The 27482-nt window shown below is 35.8% G+C and overlaps 1 protein-coding gene across 1 annotated transcript in view; it reads left to right on the top strand.

The window, feature by feature from the left end:
• Slc15a5 (solute carrier family 15 member 5) overlaps window positions 1-27482 on the top strand; it is a 90182-nt gene that overhangs the window by 43868 nt on the left and 18832 nt on the right. The window contains exons 5-7 of the mRNA XM_004845816.3: window positions 745-931; window positions 16196-16384; window positions 23476-23607. Of these exons, the coding sequence (XP_004845873.1) occupies window positions 745-931; window positions 16196-16384; window positions 23476-23607 (508 nt within the window). The remainder of the gene's footprint in view (window positions 1-744; window positions 932-16195; window positions 16385-23475; window positions 23608-27482) is intronic.

The following is a 27482-nucleotide window of genomic DNA, read 5'->3' on the forward strand; positions in this document are numbered from 1 at the left end:
GATTTTTTCACAAACAGGGAAAAATTCTCACAATACATTGAGGGTTGGAATGGAGCAGGAGTTTTTTTAAACTTTCTTATCTGCTGCTTGATTATGCAGACTCTTTTCAAGTAGCTCCCTTTGTGATCCACTTGTGCCATACAGTCTACAGAAGGCCACAAACACAGAAAGGTTCTCTCTCTCTTTTCTTCCTGTTATGTGGCTCACATTCGAAGCAAGGCCAAACCAGGGAGCCCAGAAAGACCTAGGACAAGTACTGTGTATAATGTTCCACCTTCTTAGGAAACAAAATAGTATTCCTATTTTACTACCAAACTAGATATTATATAAAAGATCTATTCTGGCCCCCATTTTTCTCCAGCAGGGTGAAAGTAGACATCTTAATATATTTCCATTCTTTATTCTTTAATGTTTGTGAATTTTTGCTGATGTGAAAAGGGATTTGATTTCTTTGTGTTATCCTAAGTACAAAAGACCACCAATACCCTTCACAGGAAAGTTAGGAAGGTAAACTAAAAGGCAAAAGTCCTCCCTAAAGCAGCAGTGTATTGTCAATAAGCTAAACAGGGCTTCTTCTGCTTGAAGACCCTTTATCCACTAGTAATTGTGACCTTGAAGAACTGGGGAACATCCTGATCTCTGTCACACAGTACACACAAGGGACAGGACATCTGACAGCATGCACTGTCTTCAGAATTGAACCATTGTCTTTAACTGTGTGGCTGCTTCCTCTGTTGAATGCAGATTCCATCAGGATATTACCTGCAGACCGTGCATTCCAACCTCAGTTTGGATGGGCTGCTTCTGCCAATTGCAGTAATGAATGCCATCAGCACCCTGCCGTTATTAATTCTGGTTCCTTTTATGGAGTGCTTCAGCACCTGTCTATTTTCCTGTAATAGAGACGGCCCATTTCTGCCAGCATGTATTAGTAAGTACAACTTGAATTGCTTGCAACTTTTTCTAAAAATAAATAAATAAATAAATAAATATAAATAACACCTGGCTAAGATCTAAGTAGGGTCAGACTTTCCACATATTGGCTAGAAGGTGAATTTATGAGTGATAACATCCAGCTCCCCAAATCTCTACCCAGACATCAGGATCTCATCTTCCAAAAAGCCTTTTATGCCTCTTCAGAAGTCATATCTAATATAAAGAGATGGCAAAATTTCCAGCACCATTAAATGGTCTATACTTCAGTACAGCAATGCTTGCTCCCACATCAATGCTGAATATGTCCTTTAAAATGAACACAAGCCAGGCATGGTGGTGCAAACCTGCAATCCCAGTAATCTGGGAGGCTGTGGCAGGGGGATTGCAAATTCAGGCTCAATCCGGGCAACTCAGCATTTTAGCAAGAATCTGTCTCAAAGATTTAAAAAGCTCCGGGGGAAGGGTGGAATTGTAGCTCACTGTGAATGTGCTAGGTTTATTCTCAGAACCGGAAAAAATGAACACAAAGAATAAATCCCCAAATACAATTTTAATTTCTGAACCAGTAGAAAAATTTAAAAATAGTATTATGAAGCTCCAGATATACCTTAGTGGTAAAGCATTTGCCTAGTATCCATGTTGTCCTGGGTTCAATTTTTAGCATCCCCTGCAGACATCGTAATTCACAGCTTCAATATGGTACTTCGTCCAAATTACAAAGTTTACAATGATGATTTTTCAAACATTTTAAAAACTGAAACAATTTATGATGTCTTCTTTAGGACATAATCAATAAACCATAAAATAAAATGTCTCTAACTGAAATGGTAGATCACACTGTCCTCTGCCTGGCTGTCCTCTCTGAGACACCATCATGGAAGAAGAGGACAAAGAGTACAGAAAAACCAGAACCAGGGACTTAGGTCTTGGACCCTGCTTTGCTACTGAATGTTATTGGGTCACTTTGAAGAGAAAAAAAAACACTTAATCTCTCCTGTCTTTAGTTTACTTATTTTTCTTCCTCTGCAGACCATAACCTAGATAAATCTTTTATCTTCTTATTGTGCAAGACTTTTGAAAGCACTTAGGTTGACATCAGAGTCCAGAACATAGTCTTGTCCCTAGTGAAAGCTCTATAAATGCTACCCATTGTTATGAGTCATCATTTTTAGGGCACATACCTAATTGTTTGTTGAGCATAAGCAGAAAACAAAGTCAGTTTGAAACTTAGAAAACATCATGCAATCATAGCCTAAAATCTTGTCGTCCAACTGAGAAATAATTCCATTGAAACAGGCAAGATCAGGCATGTAGAAGAGTCTCTTCTGATTATCTTGTTCTACTCCCTTCTTTTTAAATACCATCTGCATGGAGACACTATGTAAGCCTCTAGTTACACATACTTCTTGCCACTTTTGGATTAGAGAAGTTTAATATATGCTTTCTGGTATTTATCAATGCCATCAATAAAATTATTCCAGATCACACCACAAATGGGTTTTTGGGGGGACTAGAACTCAAAGTGCCTAATTCACTTACTTTATTTCATTGTTTTCAATTATAGAGGCCTGTATTATATAACTTTTAAAATTTATTTCAAATCCAGTAACCTCATCTTGTAAAAAGGATTAGCAAACTATAAATCCTAAGAGGTTTTGACAATCCCTAAATTTTAAAAAGTGCTCTTTTGCCTGATCACGTAGAAATTTAAAAAGTCAATATGTATTTAGTGCAAACCTGATATTGTCTTGGGTGCTTTGAAGTAAAACATATGTATATATCCTCAGTTAACTCACTATTAAAACAAAGTGAATGTAGGACAAAATGGGGATATATTTCTTTTGCAAACTGAAAAATCTTCACAGTCTTGTACAATGCCATGAAATATCTCAAACTGAACTTCCAAATTATGATAACTACTAAAAATTTAAATATCTGGGGCTGGGGATTTAGCTCAGTGGTTCTGCCACCTGCCTCGCAAGCAGAAGTTCCCAAGTTCAATCCCCAGTACAAAAAAAAAATCTGGAGACTTTAGGAAAATATACTATACAACATAATTCTAAGAACTGGAATAGAAATCCTTCATGAAAATAAGAAGTTCTAAATTCATTTTAAATTTGAGCAACTTTCTATTAGACAGTTTTCCTCTTCTCATATTTAAAATCATACCTATTCTTAAAGAAGGGTATGTTTTTTTGCCAGATAGGGTTAGACAGAATTAGTTAGTATACTGTTTGATGCTGATGAACTAAATATTCCCCTTTAAAGTTCGTTAACAAGACCTGTTGCACAGAAAAAAAATTAATTAGATTCACTTCAAAAGAAATTAATCTATATTCCACTGGGTGCAAAACTCTGAATTCAGTTGTTTCTAGACCATACTCCATTCATTCATTCACTTGCATAATATTTTGCTATGGGAATATGAAAGTACAATGATATACACCTTTTAAGATAGGTATTTGTTTAAGTCTTCCATATTCTGGTTATGATTATGGAGGATTAACAAGTTTCATCTGGATATGAAACTACAAACCTAGGGTAATTTTTGATACTAATTTACATAATAGAATGAGTCTAATATTAAAATTTCCTTTCACTTTTAAAGGAGGGAAAGGGAAAATTATGAGAAAAGAAAAAAATGGAAACAAAGTCTAAGTAAATAGGGAAGGGTGGAGGGGGTGAAGGGAGCACAGGGAATGGGGAAAAAATAAGAACCAAGATACATCATGCACAGGTACAAACACCCAATGATAAATGTAAACGTGTTGTACACCTAAAATGTACCAATAAAAGAATTTAAGGAAAAAATTTCCTTTCACTTTTATTTTATTTTTTTTGTATCAAATTCTTTTATTGGTACATTGTAGGTATACAACACAATTACATTTCTCATTGGGAATTGTACCTTTACATAATGCATCTTGGTTCTTATTTTTTCCCCATTCCTAGCCCTCCCTTCACGCCTTCCACCCTTCCCTATTTACAAAGACTTTATTTCCATTTTTTCCATTTCTCATCATTTTGTCCTTTCCCTTCTTTCCTTTCCCCTGCGCCTCCCACTACCCCTACCCCTTTGGACCTTTTCTTCCTATTTTCCATTATCGATTATTCATTCTAATCATGGGTACATTTTAGGTATACAATATAATGACATTCATCATTGGAAATTTGCACCTTTACATAGTCTCTCTTGGTTCTTATTTTTCACCCTTGCCCAGCCCTCCCTTCAACCCCTCCATTCCTCCCTATTTACAAAGATTTTGTTCCTATTTTTCCATTTTCTCATATTAATCCCATTCCCTTCTATCCTTTCCCCTAGCCCTCCCACTTCCTTCCCCTTTGCCCCTTTTCTTCCTATTTCACATTACCTATTATACATTTAGTCCTTATTTATACTTTCAGTTTCTCACACCAGAGAAACTATTTGGTATTTACACATGTGTGTCCTATTTATTTCACTTAAGAGTATTGCCTCAACGTGCATCCACTTAGCTATAAATGTCTCTAATTTCTCATTTTTTATGGCTGAGTAGTACTCCATTTTATTAAAAAACCACGTTTTCTTTATCCAGTCTCCAGTTGATGGGCATTTGGGCTGTTTCCAAGTTTTAGCTATTGCAAACTGCGCTGCTATGAACATGGGTGCACATATATCACTGTGGTATGATTCTTTTAATTCTATGGGGAAGATCCCCAGCAGTGGAATAGTGGGGTCAAATGGGACTTCCAGTCCTAGTTCTTTGAGGTATCTCCATACTGATTTCCACAGTGGTTGCACCAGCCTACACTCCCACCAACAGTGGAGCAGGGTTCCTCTTTCCCCACAGCCCCACCAGCATTTGTTATTGGTTGATTTCATGATAGCAGCCATTCTTTCTGGAGTGAAGTAGAATCTCAGCATTGTTTTCATTTGCATCTCTTAAATGACCAGTGATGTTGAGCATTTTTTCATGTATTTATTTGCTATTTCTACTTCTTTGTCTGAGAAATGTCTGTTCATTTCAGATGCCCATTTTTGGATTGGGTCTTTAAATTTGGGAGGTCTGATGTTTTTAAGTTCTTTATAAATTCAGACCTTTGTCTGAGGAAGAACAGGTGAAGATTTTTTCCCACATTGTGGATTGTCTCTTCACACTGCTGGTGGTTTCTCTTGCTGTGCAGAAGCTTTTGAATAAGAAGAGATCCCATTTGTTGATTGTTTGTGCTAGTTCATGGGCAACTGAGGTTTTGTTCATAAAATCTTTTCCTACACCGATGTCTTCAAGGGTTCTACCTAACCTCTGTTCCAACTGGTTCAGAGTTTCTATTTTAATATTTAGATCTTTAATCCATTTTGATTTTAGTTTAGTGCATGGTGAGAGATATAGGTCTAGTTTTAATCTTTTGCAAGTTGAAACCCAATTTTTCCAGCACCATTTATTAAAGAGGCTATCTTTCCTCCAGTGAGGGTGTTTGGCCGCTTTGTCAATGATGAGGTGGCTGAGGGTGTCTGGAGTTGTTTCTGCATCTTCCAATCTGTTCCACTGGTCCTCAGGTCTGTTTCTTTGCCAATACCATGCTGTTTTTATCACAGTAGCTTTGTAGTATAGTTTCAAATTGGGAGTTGTGATACCCCCTGCCATGTCTCTGTTACCTAGAATTGCTTTTGCTATTCTGGGCCTCTTCTTGCTCCCAATGAATTTTTGGATTGTTTTCTCAAGGTCTGTGAAGTATGGTGCTGGGATCTCAATTGGAATAGCATTAAATCTATATAGCAGTTTTGGAAGTATGTCCATTTTCACTATATTAATCCTTCCTACCCAGGAGCAGGGGATGTCTGTCCATTTTCTGATATCATCTTCAATCTTTCTTTTCAGAGTGCCATAGTTTTCAGAGAAGAGGTCTTTGATTTCTTTCATTAGGATGATTCCCAGGTATTTCAGTTTTTTGGATGCTATTGTGAATTCCTTTCACTTTTAACCCAAGTGTCTGAAAATTTGGGTGAAGTATGTAAGTATATAAATTATGAATAAACATACATTTATGACTTCTTAGTTTGAACCTAGACACCTTCATATAAATATTACACTTAACCTCATGGTAAACCATTATTTAATAAACCAAGGGTCACAAAAGTAGTGTCATTTGAATTCAGTTGTTTTAATTTTAAAGCCACTGTATTATCATTACTATTATCATTATTACTATCATTCTATGCACCAGATGTACACAACTATGACACTGGGGAAGTTAAATTATCGGTGTTAATTTACAATGGTTACTGCTATTTCCAATTAGCACCACAAAGTAAATGAAAACCTCTTTTTGTCACCAAAGTGGGGGCCCCTCCTTATTCCCTCTCATGGCCTTCCACGTTCAGCCACCACTATTCCGGGGTCTGTCACCTGCACAGGAAGTGGATGCTCAAGACAGTGGCAGTGACTAATGTTTGACATACAATGTCACAGCCCAAATCATGCCTAAGAAATGGGGAAGTCTCACCTAACTGGTCAAACCAGAAATTTAACAAAGGAAAAATACAGCTCACTTTTCTTTTACTCATAAACAATGCAATGGAAAGAAAGCAATGATTCAAGCTATGACATTCTTGAGTTCATTACCTAATGAAATGAGTACATCAGAGGATCCGCCATTAAAAAAGGACTCCCCAAAAATAAACACCTCTAAACATTTCAGGACTGTGAAAGGCAACAACTTGATATACTCTGAATATTTTATCAGGATTATATTTTCCTAATATTACTCTTGTGTAGATTTATCCATTTAAAAGTCAACCTTAATTCACCAAAAACACACAATGAGTGATATCATTGTGATTTTTTCCTCCATTATAATTGATGTACTTAATTTTAGCCTTTTCCAGTTCAAAAATGTTTACACCATAAGCATTTCCTTTCCTTAGCATTAATCAAAATCCTGCAGAATGCAGCATTTAGTAGAGCTAACACACACGAGTATTAATCTGACTAAAATTAATCTAATTAAGATTGTTATTAAGTCTTACACAAAGAAGTGCACAACACAGTAGGTAGCAATTATCTTGGCTTTTAAATACCATTTAAACTGAAATGCAGATGATATATATTCAAATATCTGTATGAGTTTCTTCTCCAAAGTAAAGAAAATTCAAATTATAACTAAAAGTCTTTTATGATACACATTAGCCAAAGTTTCTTTATACATGACCAGTATCTTCTAGTAGTTCTAATAATTGGCTGTCACATAAGTTCCATTTTTGGTTGGAACAGAGGGACTTGTAAACCAAAACCTGAGTCAAAGATCCAGTTACTTTCATTGAAAGTAAGACTATCTCATGCAAAATTACTTTTTTTCTATATAATTTTCAAACATAATTCTTCCCCAAAACCATCATACTATTGCATATGCCCACTACTAAATACTCAATAGAAGGAACTTAGAAATATCTAGTAAAAAGTTTTTCATTTTAGTTTTCATTTAATTAAACCACAGTAGTGTTCTCAGCTCTTAAAGCTAATATCAAATTGGAATTTAATTTGAGATGAAGTAAATAATCTCGTATACAATCTGCATAATACTTAATCTTTAATAGAGATACATGTGTGTATCTGCTTTCTATATAAATGAGTTACCTTCCATATTCAGAAATTAAACAAATTTTCTAGTGGTCTAAAGAAAAACAAAAAAGTGTAAATTACTCAGATCAAATATAGAAATACACCACTAAAAAAGAAAAATAAAATAGAAATATATGTAATCTTTTAGTGAGCAAGAAATATCTTCTCGAAATGCAGCAAATATAGATGATAATAAAATCATAGCTGCCTCTGTAGTGTGGACCATGGACACCAGTGTGCATTTCCACATGGTTTTCTGGAATAGGAAATTTTCCAAAATCATGGATCCCAGAGGAATTTCTCAAAGACTCAGAAGAACTTCATACTTCTGGTTATGAGCTTTCATATCACAGACTCATACATCAGGCTGCCCCTAGAAACATCATAGTTTTTCAGTGAACAAATTTAGCCAATATTTAAAGAATCTTAATATATCTTTTTAATATTAGATTTTGTTTCAAGATAAAATGGCAAGTGCAACCTTAATGACTGAATGAATTCTGACTTTTATTTCATTGTGTTCTAATTTAGAAAATTATTACATAGTAGGATAATAGAATGAACTACAGGAGCTTTAAGACCCCTATAAATTTGCAAACACATAGCCAATATTGAAACATGTATTATTTATCTGAATATAATATCCCATTTGGGATCATGCTGCTTTATCTTGTAAATACCTATCTGTAAGAGATTTAAAATGTGGGCATTCTTTAAACTATTCTCTGGTTTGGATGTGTTGTGGTTTTATACAGTTAAGAATTTAAAAGTTGAGTGGATTACATTTAAGTTGGAATCTAATTTCTTTTGAATTTTTTAAAAAAGTCATTTTTCATTGGCACCAGAGTCCAAAACCAAATAAAAATCAAATATAGTTATCTAGACCCTTCAGGTACTCTACGCTTTGCCCTAAAATATCTAGGTAAATGGGTGGTATGGTTTCAACGTTTTTGTCCTATCCCTAATTCAGTTTGAACCTTAATCCCTAATGGTACAGTATTAGCAAGCATGGCCTTTGGGAGGTGATTGGGTTCTGAATGGGATTAGATGATTTCATAAAAGAGCTTGCCGGAGACAGTTTATTGCTTTTGACTTTCACCTTCTCCTAGGTGAGGACATAACTTTCCTCCCATTTGGAGGATGCAGTGTCTAAGCAGCCATCTTGGAAGCAGAAAAAATAACTTTACCAAATTAAACCTTCCAGAGCCTTGACTTGAACTTCCCAACATCCAAAATTGTGAGAAAATAAACTTCTGGTTTTATAAATTAGTCACAGGTATTTCATTTTAACAGCACAAATGAACTACATTGGACCCTTGATTTATGAACTTGATTGATTCCCAAGGGCTGGTTGTAACTGAATTTAGTTGTAAGTCAATACAGCTGAGATCTGGATGTTTACCTGAGTACATGCTATTGATAAGAATAAGCAGATGACTCTTCCATTAACCTAATTAACCCAAGTTTTTCTTATGTCAGTCTGGTGGTAACTTGAGGGCTTACTGTATACTAATGAGTTACATATGTGGGCTTTGCTTGAAATTATCTGGGCTATCTTTCATTGGATTTTGCTAGATTAAGTCTGAAAGTACTCTTTGCTAAAGCACAGAGTAATCTAGGGCTCGAGTCTAAATGCAGGTTCTGAGTCAGTTGTTCTGGGTACAAGGGAAAGCTTGAGATTTTGCACATCTAACAATCTCTTAGGTGATACCACACTACTGGATGGTCACACACTTTGAGTATCAGACAGAAAAGAGGCCAAAAAGACTGCTCTCCATGGTTCATACATGTGTACAGACAACAGGTCTACCACCTGTTTTTGTATGAACTGTAAGATAAGAATACTTTCCATAGGTGAGCATTTGTAATTCATTTGATGCTAGAGAACATTCATTTTGAATCCCAATTGTAATAAAATTTTATCACCCCTTCATGGATATTATTTGAATCTAATTCATTAAAATGTTATTTTTCTCTTATTAAATACATACAGTACCTGCATATTTTCAATTTTTCTTTTGGTCCACAAACTAAGTTTAATACTGGCTATTTACAGAAAACAAAAATTGTAGACCCTAGTCTAAGCTATTAACAAATGCTATAAATTTTTCTGGATAAAATATAAACCTTTTACAAAGCACAAGTGACACACAAAAGACATAAGTCCATGGTTTTCTTTATATAGATTACTTAAATTAGTTAAGTGAGGAGTATCTTAATAGAATTCAGATGATAAAAGATGTTTGCCCTGTTGTGAGGATCAATCCAAGGGCCTCACGTGTGCTAGACAATGTGCTCTACTACTGAGCTACACCCCCAGCCCTCAATGCTGAAAGAATTTTAAAAAGCAACTTTAATTACTATTCAGAAGTCCAGTGCTCTTCCAAGATGCCTTCTTATTTGTATACCCTGTTTTCCTAACTAACAGGCCCTCCTCTGTTTTCATGATGTTCTAAAATTTCACGCTGCTGTGCCTTGCTGAAGATCTTTCTCAACTATTATACTGTTGATCCAGAAGGACCCTTGAATCAGAAAGAAATCCTAATATTATAAAAAAAAACTTCCTCCCTTCTGTCTTCTTTGTATTTCCTTTCTTAACTCCTATTGATCAGATGTTAGACCTTCCTAACATAATCCAGTAAATTTCTTAAATTTTTGTCTTCAACTTTGTGCACTAGGCTGCTATCTTATTCTCCCCCCCCCATCTCCCTCCTCCCCTTTGGTTGTTGCTATAATTTCTTGGAGATGTCTTTGTTTTTATCCTCCGAGCAATCTACCAAGTTTTAAGTGATAGCAGCAGCCATATTTGGTTTTCAAGTTTTCTTATCATTCCTTTTTCACAGAAACTTCATATTTTGTAGATGCAATCATTTATCTCATCTCTCTGAAGACATTTACTACAGATTATCCCTATTTCCTATTTGTTTGTCTTTTTCATACTGGAAGCTCTTCTCAAATGTCAAATATTCTTCACTTGTCCATTTATCTAAGACAATAGTGTGACTGAGGATGTGTGACTATGAGGACATAATAACATCACTGTGGATGGCATATCTATGTATATAGATGGGACTTATCAAGAAGTGAGCTTCTCTGCAAAATTATCTCGCAGGGAGCCAGGCATGTTATTATGAGGAGTGTCTCTCCAGTAATAAATGGGGAGTTCTTATAAAGCAGCCATTCATCTTACTGAGAGCAGAGTCCTTCAATCTCCTAACCTCCTGTTTTGATGATATTCCCTAGTGCTATGAGTGTGGTGTGTATCTGCGTGTGTGTGTGTGTGTGTGTGTGTGTGTGTTAGGAGAAGATTCACTGTTCAGAATCCTAATTTCTAATTTTTGCTTCTCCATTTTCAGCCATACCCTTGCAAGGGAGAGACTATTCAATTGGAAAGACACTTAGCCGTTATCTATGCACTCACCCCGATTAATCATGAATTGACAAACATAATTAAGAATTTTTGTCCTTCTATATGTGTTAAAAAATAAAAATCCTCCAATGCCTTAATCTCTCAATGAAAACATTTTAAAAATTAAATCTAAATTCTGTAAACAATTTGTATCATTCATTATCCTTCTAATTGTTTATTATAATGTCAAAAGCAAAGAATAAAGTAATTCAGCTGTCCCTATGAGGAAATAAAAGGGGAGCTAAATTAACATAAGCTTCAAATCACAACTAGATCTAATTTTACCACAGACTCTCCATCTTCAGCCAAACCCATCAACAGGGATTGGTGAATATTTCCCTCTCTGTTCTCTCCATTTCATCCCTATCCACTAGCTCTGAGTCAGTAAGTGGTCTAAGTTGAAAGATAAAGGTCATATTGTATATCTCTCCTCAAATTCATTTTTCCATTCCTCAATATTTTCTGTATTCTAAAAAGTCTGAACTTTTATTGTCCTATTGAGGATTATTTTTTGTCTTTCCTTGCTATGATTGTACTTTGGGGGCTATCAATCTTTTCTCCTTTCTTACTTACTCCTGGACATTTCTGTATTATGTATTTATTCTTCCTCTTACATCTTTATTGGCTCATCTTCTCTGCAAAGAAGCAGGAAAAACTCTTCCATCTCTTATAAAACAGCTTCCTGTGATCTTTCTAACTTCTTAAACAAATTTTTATCTTTCTGTTTTGCTACACATCAAAGCTCTTCTTTCTGATACTACTTACACATACTCACTACTCATTAATACTTCAAGCCCTTGCTTTCTGATTTCATCATGAAGTTCTGTTGAATGTAAAAAGGTAACTAACAATCCATTCATCAATACAGTCAATTTATTGTATGTTTCACTGTTTTCTGTCTCTCAAAATGTTTAATTCTGTGATCGTTTAATCAGGTCTATGTATGAATGTGTGTTGCTTACAACAAATCTGAGCATTTGTCTTGACACCAAACAATTTTGGTTGCAATTCTCATGAAATTTCCAATCAACTCATTGAAATGGGAATGGTACAAATGAACACATTTCATTTCAAATTGCAGTAAGTATAGTGAAATCAATGGATTTTATGAGGAAAATAATAGGCAGGATCCACTTTAGATTATACAGTGCATATCTAACATAGAAATAGGCACCAGGCAGGGGAAAATTAAGGAAAACTGTTTCAGGCAGAAAGAAGACCCATCAAAGTCCCTAAGGCAGAATAGAGTTTAATATACTCAAGAAAGATAATGAAGATCAATGTAGCTGAAACATGGCCAGACAGGAGTATATAGCAAGCAGTTAGAGTGAAGTGACCAGGACGGGTGAGACCATCCAGGCCATAGTAAGGATTCTGGGTTTCCTTTGAACCAGGTAGAGATATACAGAAGGAATTTAAATTGAAGATTAATATTCAGTCTGCATTTACCTAGAAGCACTCTGATTGTCGAATGTTTCATAGGGAGACAAAAATGGAAACACCGTTTATTGTTATGGCTATGACTTTTACCTCAGTGCTACCTATGTGTTATATAAGACCGAGGGCCTTACCAAATGCTCCAAGGAGCTGACTGCAGTGAAGAACACCTGGGAAGGAACACACCAGACAAGTGACCTTTATTAGTCTGGCCAGACGGCACTCCCAAAGCAAAGTAGCTTAGAGAGGCAACTGGCTCAGAGTCCGAAGCTGTTTTCATAGGGGGTCTCAGGGGAAGTTGGCAAGCAGAAATACAAAAGTGGAGGAGAGAGATAAAACAGACCTTTTACAGACTGTCCTTAAGATAACATATTCAGATATGGAGTTGGGCAAGCATGACAGAACACTACGCACACAACAGACCTTCCTGGCACAACAACAAGCACATCCCTGGAACTTGATGTCTACCTGGTGATCCATAACAGAAGCAGAAAGTTGGAGCCCTGTTACAAAGATGGAGTAACTGTTGTTCAGTCTTACATGTTATTGCACATAGTCTGGGTTAAAAAGGTGAGGATGATCTATCTGGCTTAGAATTAAGGCAATGGCTATGGAGAGAAACCAGTTGGTTTATAATAATGTTGGAAATAAAATCTATAGAACAATGATATTTGGAAATAAGGTGAAAGAATGGTGTCTCATAACTCCAAATTTGAAGGAGACTGCAAAGAGGGAAAGAGAAGAATTAGAGGGAAAGATCAAAAGTACTGTTTTGTAGGTCTTACTTCTTGAAACCTTCCCTTAAACACTACCCATCTTCCTGGCCTTTCTTTCAGTACTTTAACTTTTTTTTTTTTTTTTTTTTTTTTTTTGCTATTACATAGACAGTCTCTTCTCTTCCTTCCAAATCCTCTTTTAATTTCATCTGACCCTAAACACCCACTCTAAATAGATGCTTCATTAATCATTCTCTCCTGATTCAACCAATCTCCCGAGCAGTGATTCATATTTTCAACTGTTTTATGAGTAATTCTATTTAGATGACCCATTTGAACCACTAATTCAACCCAAAATTAAATTCATGTTGTCTATATCTACACATGGATCTCATTTATATTGTTTTCCCTTCATCTTTCCAATCACCAGGGCTCATATTAACAGTACCACTGGGGGCCGGGGATTTAGCTCAGTGGTTCCTCCAACTGCCTCGCAAGTGCAAGGTTCCAAGTTCGATCCCCAGTACCAAAAAACTAAAAAAAAAAACAAAAATAGTACCATTGGCCTTTTCCTTGCTCTTTGCTTCAATTACTATGGCTTTATCAGTGAACTCTGTTGCATCTTACTTTCCTACCTTCCTTATATTGCACTGAAGTGAAATTTCTGATTGTAACTCAAGCCCCGATTATACTAAACCATTATTCTCATAACTTCCTATCTTCCTACCTCCAATGTCTTTTCCGGTCTACTGGAACACAATCTTGACAGTAATCATCCTAAATGTCAATACTAATCATTTTACATGTCTAAAATTTCAGTGATTCTGTTACCTTCAGAGTAATTTCCAAATTCCTACAAAGTATATTAAATGCCTCTTCTGATCTGACCCTAATCTGTTTTCTTCCTTGATTGCCACAAAACTTGAGCTTCTCACCCTTCAGAAAATTTGTCTGGCCCTTTCACAGCTCTATGCCTTTGCTGTGCTTTCGATGGTGCATTCACTTTTTCACACAAAACTCTTCCTTCTTTACAGCATAAAATGATGTCTCTCCCCTCTCCAACTACAGACACTTTCTTCTTTTAGTATTCCCTAATGGAACATGAGTCTGTGATGCTTGAGAACAGACTTTGCTCTTCTCTCTTCCACTGTGGCCAGCATACTGCCTTGTGTATAACAGGAACAGAGTGAACATTAAATTGGATGGACATATTGGTACTTCTTAGGGTTCGGGTCAAAAATGTCTCCTAGAAGTCTCTCGTATTCAGAGGTGAGGGTGTTGGAAAGTGATCAGATCACAGGAATACTAAGCTCATCAATGAAATAATCCATTGATGAGTTCAGTTGAATGTGCTATTAGGCAGTGAGGCCTGTTTGGAGGAAGTAGGTAACTGGGAGCACAACTTGGAAGATATATTTTTGTCCCAGTCCCTTTCTGCTTTCCTTGGCTCTTTGCAATCCTCTCTGCTTCCTGGCTGCTGTGAAGTGAGAAGCTGAACTCTACCATCCCTTTCTGCCATGTTGTTTCTGCTCCACTACCGGTCTAAAAATAATGGAGCCAACCAACCATGGATTGAAACCTCTGAAACCATAAGCCAGAATAAATCTTCTTTTTTTCATTAAGTTTATTGGTACATTGTAGGTATACATTATGATCACATTCACTATAGGTAATTTGTACTTGTACATGATATATCTTGGTTCTTATTTTTTTTCCCATTCCCCTTCCCTCCCTTAAACCCCTCCACCCTTCCCTATTTACAAAAGCTTTGTTTCCAAAATAAATCTTTTAAGTTGTTTACATCAGAGGTCATAGCAATGAAAAGCTAAATAATACCCTTTCTGATGAGTTTATAACACCCTAAATAATCAGACAGATGTACTTTTGTGATGAACTTTATTTTAAAGGCAGATTATACATGAAATTCATATTTTTATATGAGCTGCAGAGAAAACCAAAATCTCTACTTTATTATAAATGGGCTGTTATACAACTTAATTTAAAATAGCAATAGATTAAAAATTCCTCAAAATTTTGGAAAAAACCGCTTTCTGTTTCTTAGAGACATAGTAAAGAGCACCCTTTATGGATACATTTAAATGCTGAGATATAATAAAAAAATTTACCTACCAGTTCCTCTATCAACAAAAACAAATCAAAGCTATTTAAACATTAGTTTGATTTTTCTGAATTGAAACTTTGCCTTATCTGAAACTTTATTGAAGTTAGCAAAATGTGACTGTCTCTAAACTTCAAGTAAATTCCACTAAGCCAAAGTTTGTCTCTGCTCCAACAATAGGATTCCAGTAATAAGAATGATGAGTTGAGAAATGAAATGGTAGCAGTAGATATAAACTCTGTAACAAAACTCCTACTCTTCTACAACCAAAATGTCCTAGATAATTTTCTTAAAAGTAAAAGTTTGACTAATATCTGAATAATTGCTCCTTCATCTTCATCTCATTAATTTCCCTCTTTAATGATTTTTTCCTAAACAAATTTTCTAGACCTTGATTCTCTCAAGTGCCTTAATTTTGCTGAAAAAACCAGCGAAATTATAAAATCTAAAGACTGATAATATCTTTAAATAATTTCAAAATCCTTTTAAAGTAATAAACTGTATGAATATACTATTTTAATTTCTCCCAAATCATTTCTATTCAAGTGTATCTTTTAAAATATTACTCAGAAAGATCTCTTTTATCTGCAAACAAAAGATTAAAACTATTGGTTTATCTTCAATAATAATGGACATTAAGTGCTACCAGGAACTCTTATAATAATACCATAACATTATCTTATTTAAATCTCACAACCACCCTCCAAAGTAAGCAGGGTTACCCTGTCTGAGAGCTGTGAAAAGGGATAATGAGCTTAAATAACTCGGTTGAGGTCAGATAAGCAATGAGTGGAGCAACAAGAAATAGGCTCAGCCATCGGGGAGGCCACAGAATACAGTGAGTGGGCATCTGGACACCCCAAGGGCCAAAAAAAAAAAAATGTTGAGGAAACATCCCTGAATGTCAATGCCTGTGAAGTACTATCACTGGCTCTAGCTCTTCTTTTAATTTTTTTTTCTTTTGCATCCTTTCCTGTAGTTACTGGAAATCTTTCTGCTGCGCTGTCGGTGATGGTAGCTGGCTGCTTTGAAATACACAGGAAGCACTTTCCCCCCATGGAGCAGCCTCTCTCTGGCAAAGTTCTCATTGTTTCCTCCATGCCTGGCTTCCGTCTGGCTCTTCAGTACATTTTACTCGGTGTGGCTGAAACACTGGTTAATCCAGCCTGTGAGTAACTCAACTTTAACACAGAGCTCATTACCTCAACAGAAACAAAATGGTGGGGCACCTGTTCACCAGCCTGGAGATTTCCCACAGTGCTTCAGATAGACCTAAGCATCACTCTCATTTTTTAAAATGTTACATTTCTCTCCATTCCTCTACCACATATATAATTATTAATTCCTCCTGGATATAGATGGAATGAAAGCTTTACTAACCTGATTAGAGGCAACAACTTTTTGTTTAGATACAGTACAAGAAGAAAAGCACTGCTAAAACCTAGAAGACAACTCCAACACACTTAAATGAAAGCTCTCATCTCTCTTCCCTCTTTTCCTTCCTTCCCTCTCACTCATAGATAAATACATATATGAAATATACATGTATATATTTCCTCCAAAAATGGCATTTAATATACTTTGAAAGTACATGAATATGCAAATAAAATGAAAATTTGACCCAATTTTCCTGAATAACTCAATGTTTTTAAATTAAATTACACTAGATTAAATATGATCACTAGTCTTTCATAAGATAAGTTTAAAATAAGATTATCAAATATAGCAAGCATTTCTGGATTATCTAGATTGCTTATATTAACTAAACTAGCCTCTTTAAAATTTATCCCAGTGTTTTAGTAATTTCATGTAATACAATGATGTGTATATGAATTTAAGAGTGAAATGTAAAATATCTTATGATTCTACCCTCTGTATAATTTCCTGCATTGGGAGCCCTAATTGTAACTCAAGCCCACATTATACTTTGTTAAGAATATATTTGAAACCAGTATCATGCTCCTGCTAACATCTATTCCGTTCTATGAATCAGCACATAATCTTCAGAGTAATGATCCTAAATGACAACTTTAGTCATTTTACTTGTATCTAAAATCTTCAATGATTCTATTATCTTCAAAGTTATTTTCAAATTTCTTAAATATATACCTAATAAATAGATATTTACGCATATATATGATACCAAAACAATTCATTATAATAAAATTAATTAAATGTGTAATTATAATCACATATATAATAATATCAGTATGTAATCACATAGATATATATTGCATCAGACTTTTTCATTCCACATATTTTGCATGTTATTTTGTGAGATTCTATGATGAGGACATTATTGTTTAACACTTAAGGAACACAGTAAGGAATACTTAACACCATAAGGAATACAAAAGACGTGTAAACAAAGACTGCTGCTCAAGCGTTTGTGATCTTCTGTGATGTTATTTTGAGAAAATTCTTGGAAGTAGTGAATATTACATGTAGAGTAATGAGTGAACATGTAAGGAAATTCTTAGCCAGCTTAGCAGTAGTGTTTCAACATACAGAAGCCAAAAGGTACAGTCATTATCTGTTAAAAAGGCATATCGTGTAATATAAATCACTTAGTCCATCTGTTTATTCATCATGAAACTGAATGAAACCAAGTCAAATATCTGTCTGCTCTAAGGGTCAGGCGTCAAAGACCAAGACTTTCAGTTACTACCTAAGTGACTTGGAAGCTCATTTAACTGCCAAGTTTCACTTTTTTCATCTTTAAGATGGAAATAATTATCATTCCTACTTATGCCATGGCATTGGAGTAGGAGTCAATGGCAATAACGGCTTTTCCTTTAAAATCAAAGGCTATAAAATTTGACTGAGTAGTCTGAACTGTAAAAGGAGGTCTTACCCCTGTGAGGCTCTATGTAATGTTAAACTCTTTGTTTAACTCAAAGTTGGACAGACCTAGTTCTACCACTGACCAGTGTTGAGATCTTGGGAAAATTATCCTACACCTCTGAGCTTTTCTCATCACTTATGAAATGAGGAAGAGTTGTGTGAAGGATCACTGGACTTAAGCTCAATGGTGGAGAGCTTGCCTTGCATGTGTGAGGATCTGAGTTCCATCCCTAGTACCACACTCACACACACACAAAAGAAATCAAAGGACAAAGTGAAATATATTATATAAAGCAAAAAGCATAGTTCCTAAATATATATGCAGCATGTGAGTTACCGTTACATTGTCTTAATCATTTGCATGAATTATTACTATAGTGCCATGGGCACTTGCACAGTGTCTTGCTCCCTGCCTGTTATACCATGGTGTAAACACCAGGGAACTTCACACTGCAGCAGTGTGAGCAGAACTGGCTCTCTTGCATGAGTCATCCTGCATTCCTCTTTCTAATCCAACAGCACGTTTTAATCATTACTCAAATATGCTCTAAATCTGGCCACTCTTTGCCATTCTTCTTGTAATTTTCCAATTTAGAGCACCATACCTCTATCCCTGATTCTCCCTGATTGTCCTAGAGCATCCTCATTTGTCCCATTAGTCCACTCTCTTCAGAAAAGCTAGGCTGGTCTTTCCTAAATGTAAGTCCTATCACTCCCTTGCCTGTGATTCCACAATAGAGTCTTAGAGATATGAAATTCCATACCATGGTGAATAAAGCTCTACACGGTTAAGCCTGTGTATACTGTTCCAATTATATTTTCTTATATTCTGGCCCTTGAACACTTTGTTAAAAACTTAGTGTGTTTCTAAGGTGGCAAATATATTTCTAACCCAAGCACTTTGTACTTGCTTTTCTCTTCATCTGGAGCTCCATTCCCTCTGTTTGAAATACTGACTTCTCATTAAGTTTTCTCAAAGATCATCTCTTTTGGAGATGCTTCCTAGATCATCTCATCACTTTTTATTCCATTATGCGTGCTCTCTCTCTCTCTCTCTCTCTCTCTCTCTCTCTCTCTCTCTCTCTCACCCCCTCATCTATAATTTGTATGTGTTGCCTGCCTTTCACCAGAAGAATCCAGACTCCCTGTAGTCAGAATTTTGTCTCCATGCTTACCCTTAGACCCTTATATTCCTTTGTGCTTCTTCTTCCTGAAAGTGCACATACAGAGTAGGTTATCAATAAATCTGTTTTTATTTAAACAAACAAATGAAACACACATCTATTTCTATATGGCACAGCAAAAATATATTTTTCAAATTACTGACAATGTCCTATATTAATGGCATTCAATAAGAAAACAGTGGATTTCTCCACAAATTTCAGTGGACATTTTCCCTTCTAAGCCATGTTGTACATTGAAGGTGTGAGAAAAAGAAGACAAAAGTAGAAAACTTTTCAAACTATATGTTTTGTTTATTTATTTATAGTGGTATATACTTCAGCTGTCTCATAACTTGTGTTTGCTTTTTCAAAAAAATACTGTATATGTGTCTGTTGCAATGGGGGCTTTAAACATATCAGGAAAAAACAAAACAAAACAAAAGACAGGTCAGGGTGGCACACATTTGTAATCCTAGAACTTTGGAAGTCTGGGGTAAAAGGGTCACAAGTTCAAGCCCTGTCTGAGTGACTTAGTGAGATATTGTTTCAAAATTAAAAATTGTTAAAGGGCAAGAGATATAATGTAGCTCAGTGAAGAGGCCCTGGAGTTGATCTCCAGTCACACACACACATGAAACAGACCAAATTTCTGTTGTTGAAGACATTCATGGTTGACTTAAAATAGAGAGTACCTTGGAAAGCTAGAATATCATAGTCAGAAAGGGCCGTATGAAGTTGGCATTACAGAATGGTGGTAGTTATTGATGAAGAGTATCAATTGACAAATTTTTTATAAGGTTTCAGACAGTAAACAGGCTTTTACTTACTTATAAATTTCTCTCATAATTTTTCAACTATGTCCTTGATATGTAAAAGTAGCCATAGACAATCCTTAATAAATAGGAGTGGCCATGTTCCAATAAAGTTAGATGAAAATATGTGGTGGCTGGACATTTCTTGGCCATGGTTGGCACCCCTGATCTGGGTCAGAAGGTAGAGTCTGTGACCATGGGTAGATGCTAAAGCAGAAAGGAATACAAGGGCATAGGAGGTCAAGAAACAAAGAAGCTAAGGGTGGAAAGTTAGAAAGATTATCAGCATATATTTTTTAATTTACCAAGAATTAATGTAAGAGCTATATTGGAGAATGTGACAAGAAAGAATCTGCCTACTTTCAGAAACAGAGGAAAGTGGCCTGGATTAGTAGATGACAACACAAAAGAAAGGTAAATAATATAATCTGATGATAACATGAGATACTAAGGAAAGAATAATAGTCTGAAGGTGACCACAGGGTAAAGTTCCAGTTTCGGAGTTGTTCTACTTCTCCTCCACATAGTAAAATAACTTTGCATCAAACACAATAATCCTTGTTTTAATGGTTTAAGAACAACTGGAGTGAAGAGTTCCAGCAATGAGTCTCCAGAACCAGATGCTTAGGAAGTTGGTTATGGCCCTCGACTTTATAGATCCTGTCTATGCTGTGATATCCTTGCAAACAGTAACCAGCCTCTACCTGGAGGTACATTCTGAGTTCTTACTGGCGAGAAGATCAGCTTTCACAAACACTTTGAATATTTTTCATTGTGTCTTCATAGTATGATGGAAATTTCAGCATAGTGACTGACTTGTTGATAATAGCTATACTATAATGGGCTACAAGATGTATCTTATGACATAAAACATCAAGTTGACGATTGCTAAAGTTGGAAAAGATGAGAACTTACAAGTAGATGTCTGAAAAATGGAGATTTGAGGAGTTGGAAAGCTAAGTCCTATAAAGGGAAATGGAGGCTTTCAAAAAACGACTAAAATGACACCAAAGAGAGATTAACCAGCAGGCAGGGAGCTGGCAAAGTGGGTTCATGAATTATACACTGCACCAGAAGTTCTAGCAAGAGAAAAGCGTAAGATTAATAATTAACTAGCAGAGTAATAATGGGCTTGTACATTCTGCTTTTTCTCAGAGAAAGAAATAGGACTACTTACTCTTTCTGCCCATTGTTTGTCTCCTTGTATTTATGGAGAGGGACGTTCATGAGCCAGGTCCCTTTATAACTGTGAATCAATTCTTCCCTCGGCCTCTTCAGTGTTACCGCATACTCTCCTTTGGGCCTTCCTGACTATACTCGGAGGCTTGGCTTCAGGCTCCTGCTGGTGACTGGTACTACACAGAAAGGCCATGGCACCTAGCCACCAAAATTAGAAGTCCTTCTCTCCATTACCTTATTTATCATCATTATCATTACCATCTTCCTTTCCAATCAGTATTGTGGAATTGACTACCTGTTTAGCATCACTCTGTGCAATGTAACACTTCTGCTCTCTGTCCTTCCAGAGTTTAAAATCTCGGAAAGACAAACTTATACCTTTTTTGAATCCCTAGTTCGGCACTAGGCACCTTTTCTAGAGAAAAACTAGGGACTCCATTAAATGTTTACAAATAAAAACACACGGAGGACACACAGAAAGTAAAACAGAAATGCTACATGAACTCAAGAAGGAATAGTCATACATTTGCTTTATATATATTAGTAAGTTCATTTAAAAATGCTGAACAGATGCAGAATTTCCCCATGTTAAAATGTAAGTAAATCAGAAGTGAAATGTTGCTGAAAGGAAAAGGAAAAGATAATAAGATTTCTTTGTATATATAAGGAATAGAAAGAATCAGTGTTTATATTTGTTTTCAATTATCTTTTCTTTAAAATGAGCTAAAGTATTTAGAGTCTCATTGTAGAAAAATTTGCAAAGCACAAAACAGTAAGAAAATTAGAAAGCCAATAATTCAACCACTCAAAACTTAGATTGTTGATATTAATATATTTTAAATTTTTTATTGTGTGTATATAATAGAGATTATTTAAAAATAAAATCTCATGTATAGTATCCATCTTCCAGTTTCAACAATTTTCAACACATGCCTAAATTTGTCTTCTCTTTTTATTCCCTTTTCCTCCGTTATATAATTTTGAAGCAATTGCCATGTACCATACTATAACAAATACCAAATATTGCAATTTGTATCACTAAGATTGTCATGTATATTTTATCACAGTTACGTAATATGGTATGTGCAGAATTATATAGCATTATCTATGTCTTCTATTTCTACCTTCAATTTCTGATTTCAGAAAAGATTAATTTTAGTTGAAATTTTTAATAAAATCTCTCCCATGACTTCGAATTCTTTTCAAACTGCTGCCACTGTCATTACTGTTACTCCAGTGATGGCTTGAGAAAAATAGGACCATTTCAGAGACCCAAGGCTGAAGCTCTTACCTCTGTCTAAGCATTCTCTCCTTAAACAGCTTAACACATTAAGGGCCTTCCACAAGGCTTTGCACTAGTAGGAATTACTCGATTTGGTAACATTAATATTGTTAAAAATAGTTAACCATGCTGGGCACGGTGGCTCACACCTACAATCCTAGGCCGAGCCAGGAGAAACAAAACCTCAAGTCACAGCCTGGGCAGCTTAGTGACTTAGCGAGACCCTATCTCTAAATAAATATAAAAAGGGCTCAGGGTGCCACTCAGTGTGAAGGCCCTGGGTTTAATTCTTAGTGCCACAAAAACAAGCAAACTAAAAACATTCTTCACTACCTGCAACTCAGCATCACATACGAAACACTCCACATATTTATAGCAGGTAATTGGCACAGCACATCAGCAAGTGAGTAATACTATTCCCACTTCATAGAAGGGAACACCGAGGCTTGAAATGTTTCAGTACCTTACCTGAAATCACAAAGACAGTTAGTGATTCACCTGAGATTTTTAGCATATTCTTGTTTAACTCAGGGGCCCATGCTCTTAACCTCTGTACAAATTTCATATGGTCAATGTAACTTTTCTGTAAGGAGCCTAATGATTTACATAGAACCACGGAATCATAGATCTTATTGCTAGATTGTCGTAATATGGTCTAGTACAGACCTTGCCTCAATCTGAAATTTTTCAGAAACATTCAAATTGGAGTAAATTTGGGTGAATGTATTAGAGGATTCAACTGCCAAGTAATCAAATTCTCTTCAGAGTACATAAGAGTATATTTTGGCATCTTTTATTCCTTGAAGACATCTGTAAAATGTACCATCTCCTACTGTAGTAACCTCAACAAAATTCAATCCAAGTTTTGATTACATTAGTGAATTTTCTTTTGATGCATAATCAATATTAATTTGAATGCTATCTATGAAATTGTCTTAGGACGCATGTTCTAAACTCTGCCCTTCTGTTTTTCTCACAGCCTCTGTAATAGCATACAGATCTGTTCCATGCACCATCAGAAGAACTTCTATGAATTTTTTGACACTATTCAATGGATTTGGTTGTTACACAGGAGCACTGCTGGTAAAGTTGGTTTATCTCATCTCGGAAGGTAAAAATCATTTCCTAGTATGCTTATATATATTGATTACGTGACTAGGGAACTGGGAGACAAAACCTGAAGAGAGAAGCTTTGCCAGAATGGTCTTTTTTTTTTAATTGATCCACTTTTGCAATTAAGATAGAATTCAGATAGGAAATAGACTCTTGCTGTATTCATTAATTTCTGGGAATTGTTTTGCTTTTGATAGGAGGAGGTAATTACAGAATGTCGCTTCTCATGAGACCCTGTCTGCTGTCTTTCTTTCATGTGCTTTAAAACAACCCGGTCACAGCATATTCGTGTTAGGTCTTTCATGAGGCCATTGGCAATAGTTCTTCATAGCTAGCATGGAGAAGCCACGGAACCTTAGAACTGGAGCCCCCATAGGAGAGTGGGGCATCTGCACGACCTGTTTTCTTCAGGATTTGTCAGAAATCTCGTCTGTGCCACCAAAGAGAGCTCATGAGTTGAACAGGAATTGATCTTGGGAGATTTTTCCAATAGAGATTTTGGACAGAGAAAAAAAAATCTAAAAATTGTTGATACAGATGTTAAAGTTATATGTTTTAAGTTATACTTAAATTATACTACTCTTAAGTTATATGTCTGGGTGAAAAAAATCAGATAGGATGACAACAATGGCTAGCAGTTACAGCAAAATGCCTTTGGCTGCATTTTAAATCCACAGAATTTTTTAATTTGTTCTAAAATGTCACTAGAGCTTCAATTTCATTTTGATTTACATTTACTTATTTTGTGGAAAATATCACAAACTTATTCTTCTCTACTTTCAAAAATACTTATGCTGTGCATGTAAAATACTGTACAGAAAATGTTGGTTTCTGGTCTCTTATAAAAAGCACACTTAATTGCCAAGCTTAATGCCACACACCTGTAACCCTACTGCCTCAGGAGGCTGAAGCATGAATATCACAGGTACACAACCAGCTTAGGCAATTTAGCGATACCCTGTTTCAAAATAAAAAAGGGCTGGAAACTAGGAAGGCCCTGGGCTCAAACCCCACCGAAAAAAGAAAAAAAAAATTACCTGCTTTCAAACTATGAAGAAAACAACTTCCATAAATGAGAAATTTCTTTTAACACAAAGTCTCTACTCAAAAAAATATTTAGCAGGGACTCCCCTGTGTTATGTACCATACATACTGTGCACAAGAGATACCCTTGTGAGCAAAATAAACCCTCCCCTGCCTTCCAAAATTCCCAGGGGTGCAAGGAAACAAAGAAACAAACAAAAATAATTAAAAGTGGTGAATATGGTAAAGTTCTAGGAAAGAAAGCTACCAATCTTGATTGGTAGATGACAAGGGCAAGCCCTGCCCTTTTCTTAGTTATCTGAGAAAGCAAAGCAAAAGCATGTATTGAATACTTACCACGTGCCAAGTCCTGTGCTGCACAAAGCAGTGTGAGGTGTGACTGCAATCCTCAGATAACTCAAATCCATGCTGCTATAACTGTGTAAATGGAACCCGGTCATTTATCTCTGGAGATCAGATTCTTTGCATATAAACAGAAGACAAAGCACTGCCATTAAAGTTTTGTAAAATAACCTGGAAAAGTCTCACCTATATCTGTATCTAAAACATTTCAGATATTGAACATGTTTCCTTCCTTTCCATTACTCAATGAAGACATTTCTGAGATTTTTGCATTAAAATTTCTACAATCAAATCTCATTTGACATATACACAAGAAATGCACGTGTATATTCATGTTTATAACAGCAAAATTCATGATAGCTAAATCTTGGAAGTGGCCTATATGTCCATCAACAGATTAATGGATAAAGAAAATATGGTATTTATACACAATGGAGTGCTACTCTGCCATAAAAAAAGACAAACTTTCCATTTGTAGGAAAAGAGATGCACCTTGAGACCATAACATTAAGTGAAATAAATCAGACATACAAGATTAAATATTGCATGGTTTCTCTTATAGGAGCAAATTATAAATAAAGAGCAAAATAAAGGATAGATAATAGGAAATAGGATGATAGATCTTTGTCAAATGGGAAAGGGATCAAGAGATGAGAAGGATGAAAGAAGGAATTAAGCTGTGTTATGTACATGTGCCAACTCCCACAAGAAATGTAAATTTTATGTCCTGCAAGCATGTACTAATAAAAAGAAGAAATAAGAGGTAGGGATTTAGCTCACTGGTGCCATGCCTGCCTTGCAATTGCAAGGTCCTGAGTTCAATCCCTGGTACCACAAAAAAAAAGAAAAAGAAAAGAAATAATAAAAAATATATTGCTGCCAGCTTACTTGTTTTATAGAATTCTGAATTTCTTATATACATGCTTAAGCAGCTTAGCCCAAGTTAGACCAAACTTTATAGGTTAAGTTCTCTCCAAAACTGTCCTTACTGGACACAACAGCTGGGTATAAATGTGGCTTTTGCTACAGACTCCCTCAAGTTTGATAACTTGCTGGAATAATTCACAGAGTCCAAGAAAGTCCAATGCCTGTGATTATTACCTTATTATAGCAAAATAATACATTTAGAATGAACCATAGAGGACTTGGGAGGGCTCCAAAGCTGACGCCACTTTCCTTTTTTAGGGACAGTGCCATCCTCGCACATCAATGTGTGACCACAGAAGAATGTTGACTGCTAGGAAACCACACTGAACTTCAGTGGCCAGTGCTTTTGGTGGTTGGCTGGTTGGTTGGTTCGTTGGTTGGTGTTTGTTTTTGGTACTGGGGATGGAACGCAGGACCTTCACAGTGAGCTACATCCCAGTACCTTTTATTTTTTATTTTGAGACAGGGTTTCACTAAATTGCTGTGGCAGGACTATAACTTGCAATCCTCGTAGTTCCATCTCCTAAATGCTGAGATGACAGGCCTGGATATTGTCCAGAGTTTCTATGGAGGCCTTATTATCCAGGCATAACTGATTGCTTCGCTGGCCATGTGGCTGAATTCCATCTCTGGCCTTCTGCTCCTCCCTAGAAGTTGAGCTCTGTCTTCTCCAATCACCTGGTTGATTTCCTGGCTGACCACATCCCATTCTGAGTCATCTCATTAACATGAATTAATGGGGGAGGGGGATAAGTCTTAGAGGCTCATCAAAAATAACAAAAACACTCCAATCACACAGGAAATTGAAAAAATTGAGAGGTTACCTCCCAGGAACTGGGTCAGGTAAATTCTTTATTATATACAACTGTTCTTGCAAACACTTGTCATTGAAAACCTAAATTTTTATTGAGGACAGTGTAGTATAGTATAGCACAGTACAGTATGAGCTTTTGCATGCTTTATTGCATTTATCACAATATTTTTGTAGAGGTAATATTGTTATTCTTATTTTTAAATGCAATAATTGAGGGAGAAAAAATTAAGTGTTCTAGTTATTATAGCTGGCATCTGACAGAAATTTAACCCTCTCTGCCTGCTGAAACCAGTTCCAAAATTGATTTCAATACAGGCAAATATCATAAGTCCCCAAGTATAAAAGTTTTAAAAAGACATTTGTTACTTCTACAATATAATGTCCTTGGAAGGAAGTATTCACGTGAGATAATGTTGATAATATTCTAAATACAGCACAAAGATGGGTAAACAAAAATGTATATAACATTGGCAGAGTTTGATATCCATGAAGGAAAGATCACCAAGTACACATGGTGAGAATATCTTAGCAATATGAGACATGGGATGGGGACTTCCTGAATGTGTGCTCAAGGCAGCATCATTTCAATTGTTACTACCTAATTTAATTGACGTTTTAAGGCTTCTATGTTATTCATTATAATACAGTACGATATCAAATCATATCCCCAGGAACTATAATCTTATGATTGTGTGTTGCTTTAGAGTCCATCTAGCCTAACTTTGTAGTCCAAAACAGAAAATGTA

This window comes from Heterocephalus glaber, unplaced genomic scaffold (genome assembly GCF_053883595.1).
Source record: "Heterocephalus glaber isolate CG9 unplaced genomic scaffold, H.glaber_assembly_v1.0 deba00001444, whole genome shotgun sequence".
Classification (NCBI taxonomy): Eukaryota; Metazoa; Chordata; class Mammalia; order Rodentia; family Bathyergidae; genus Heterocephalus; species Heterocephalus glaber.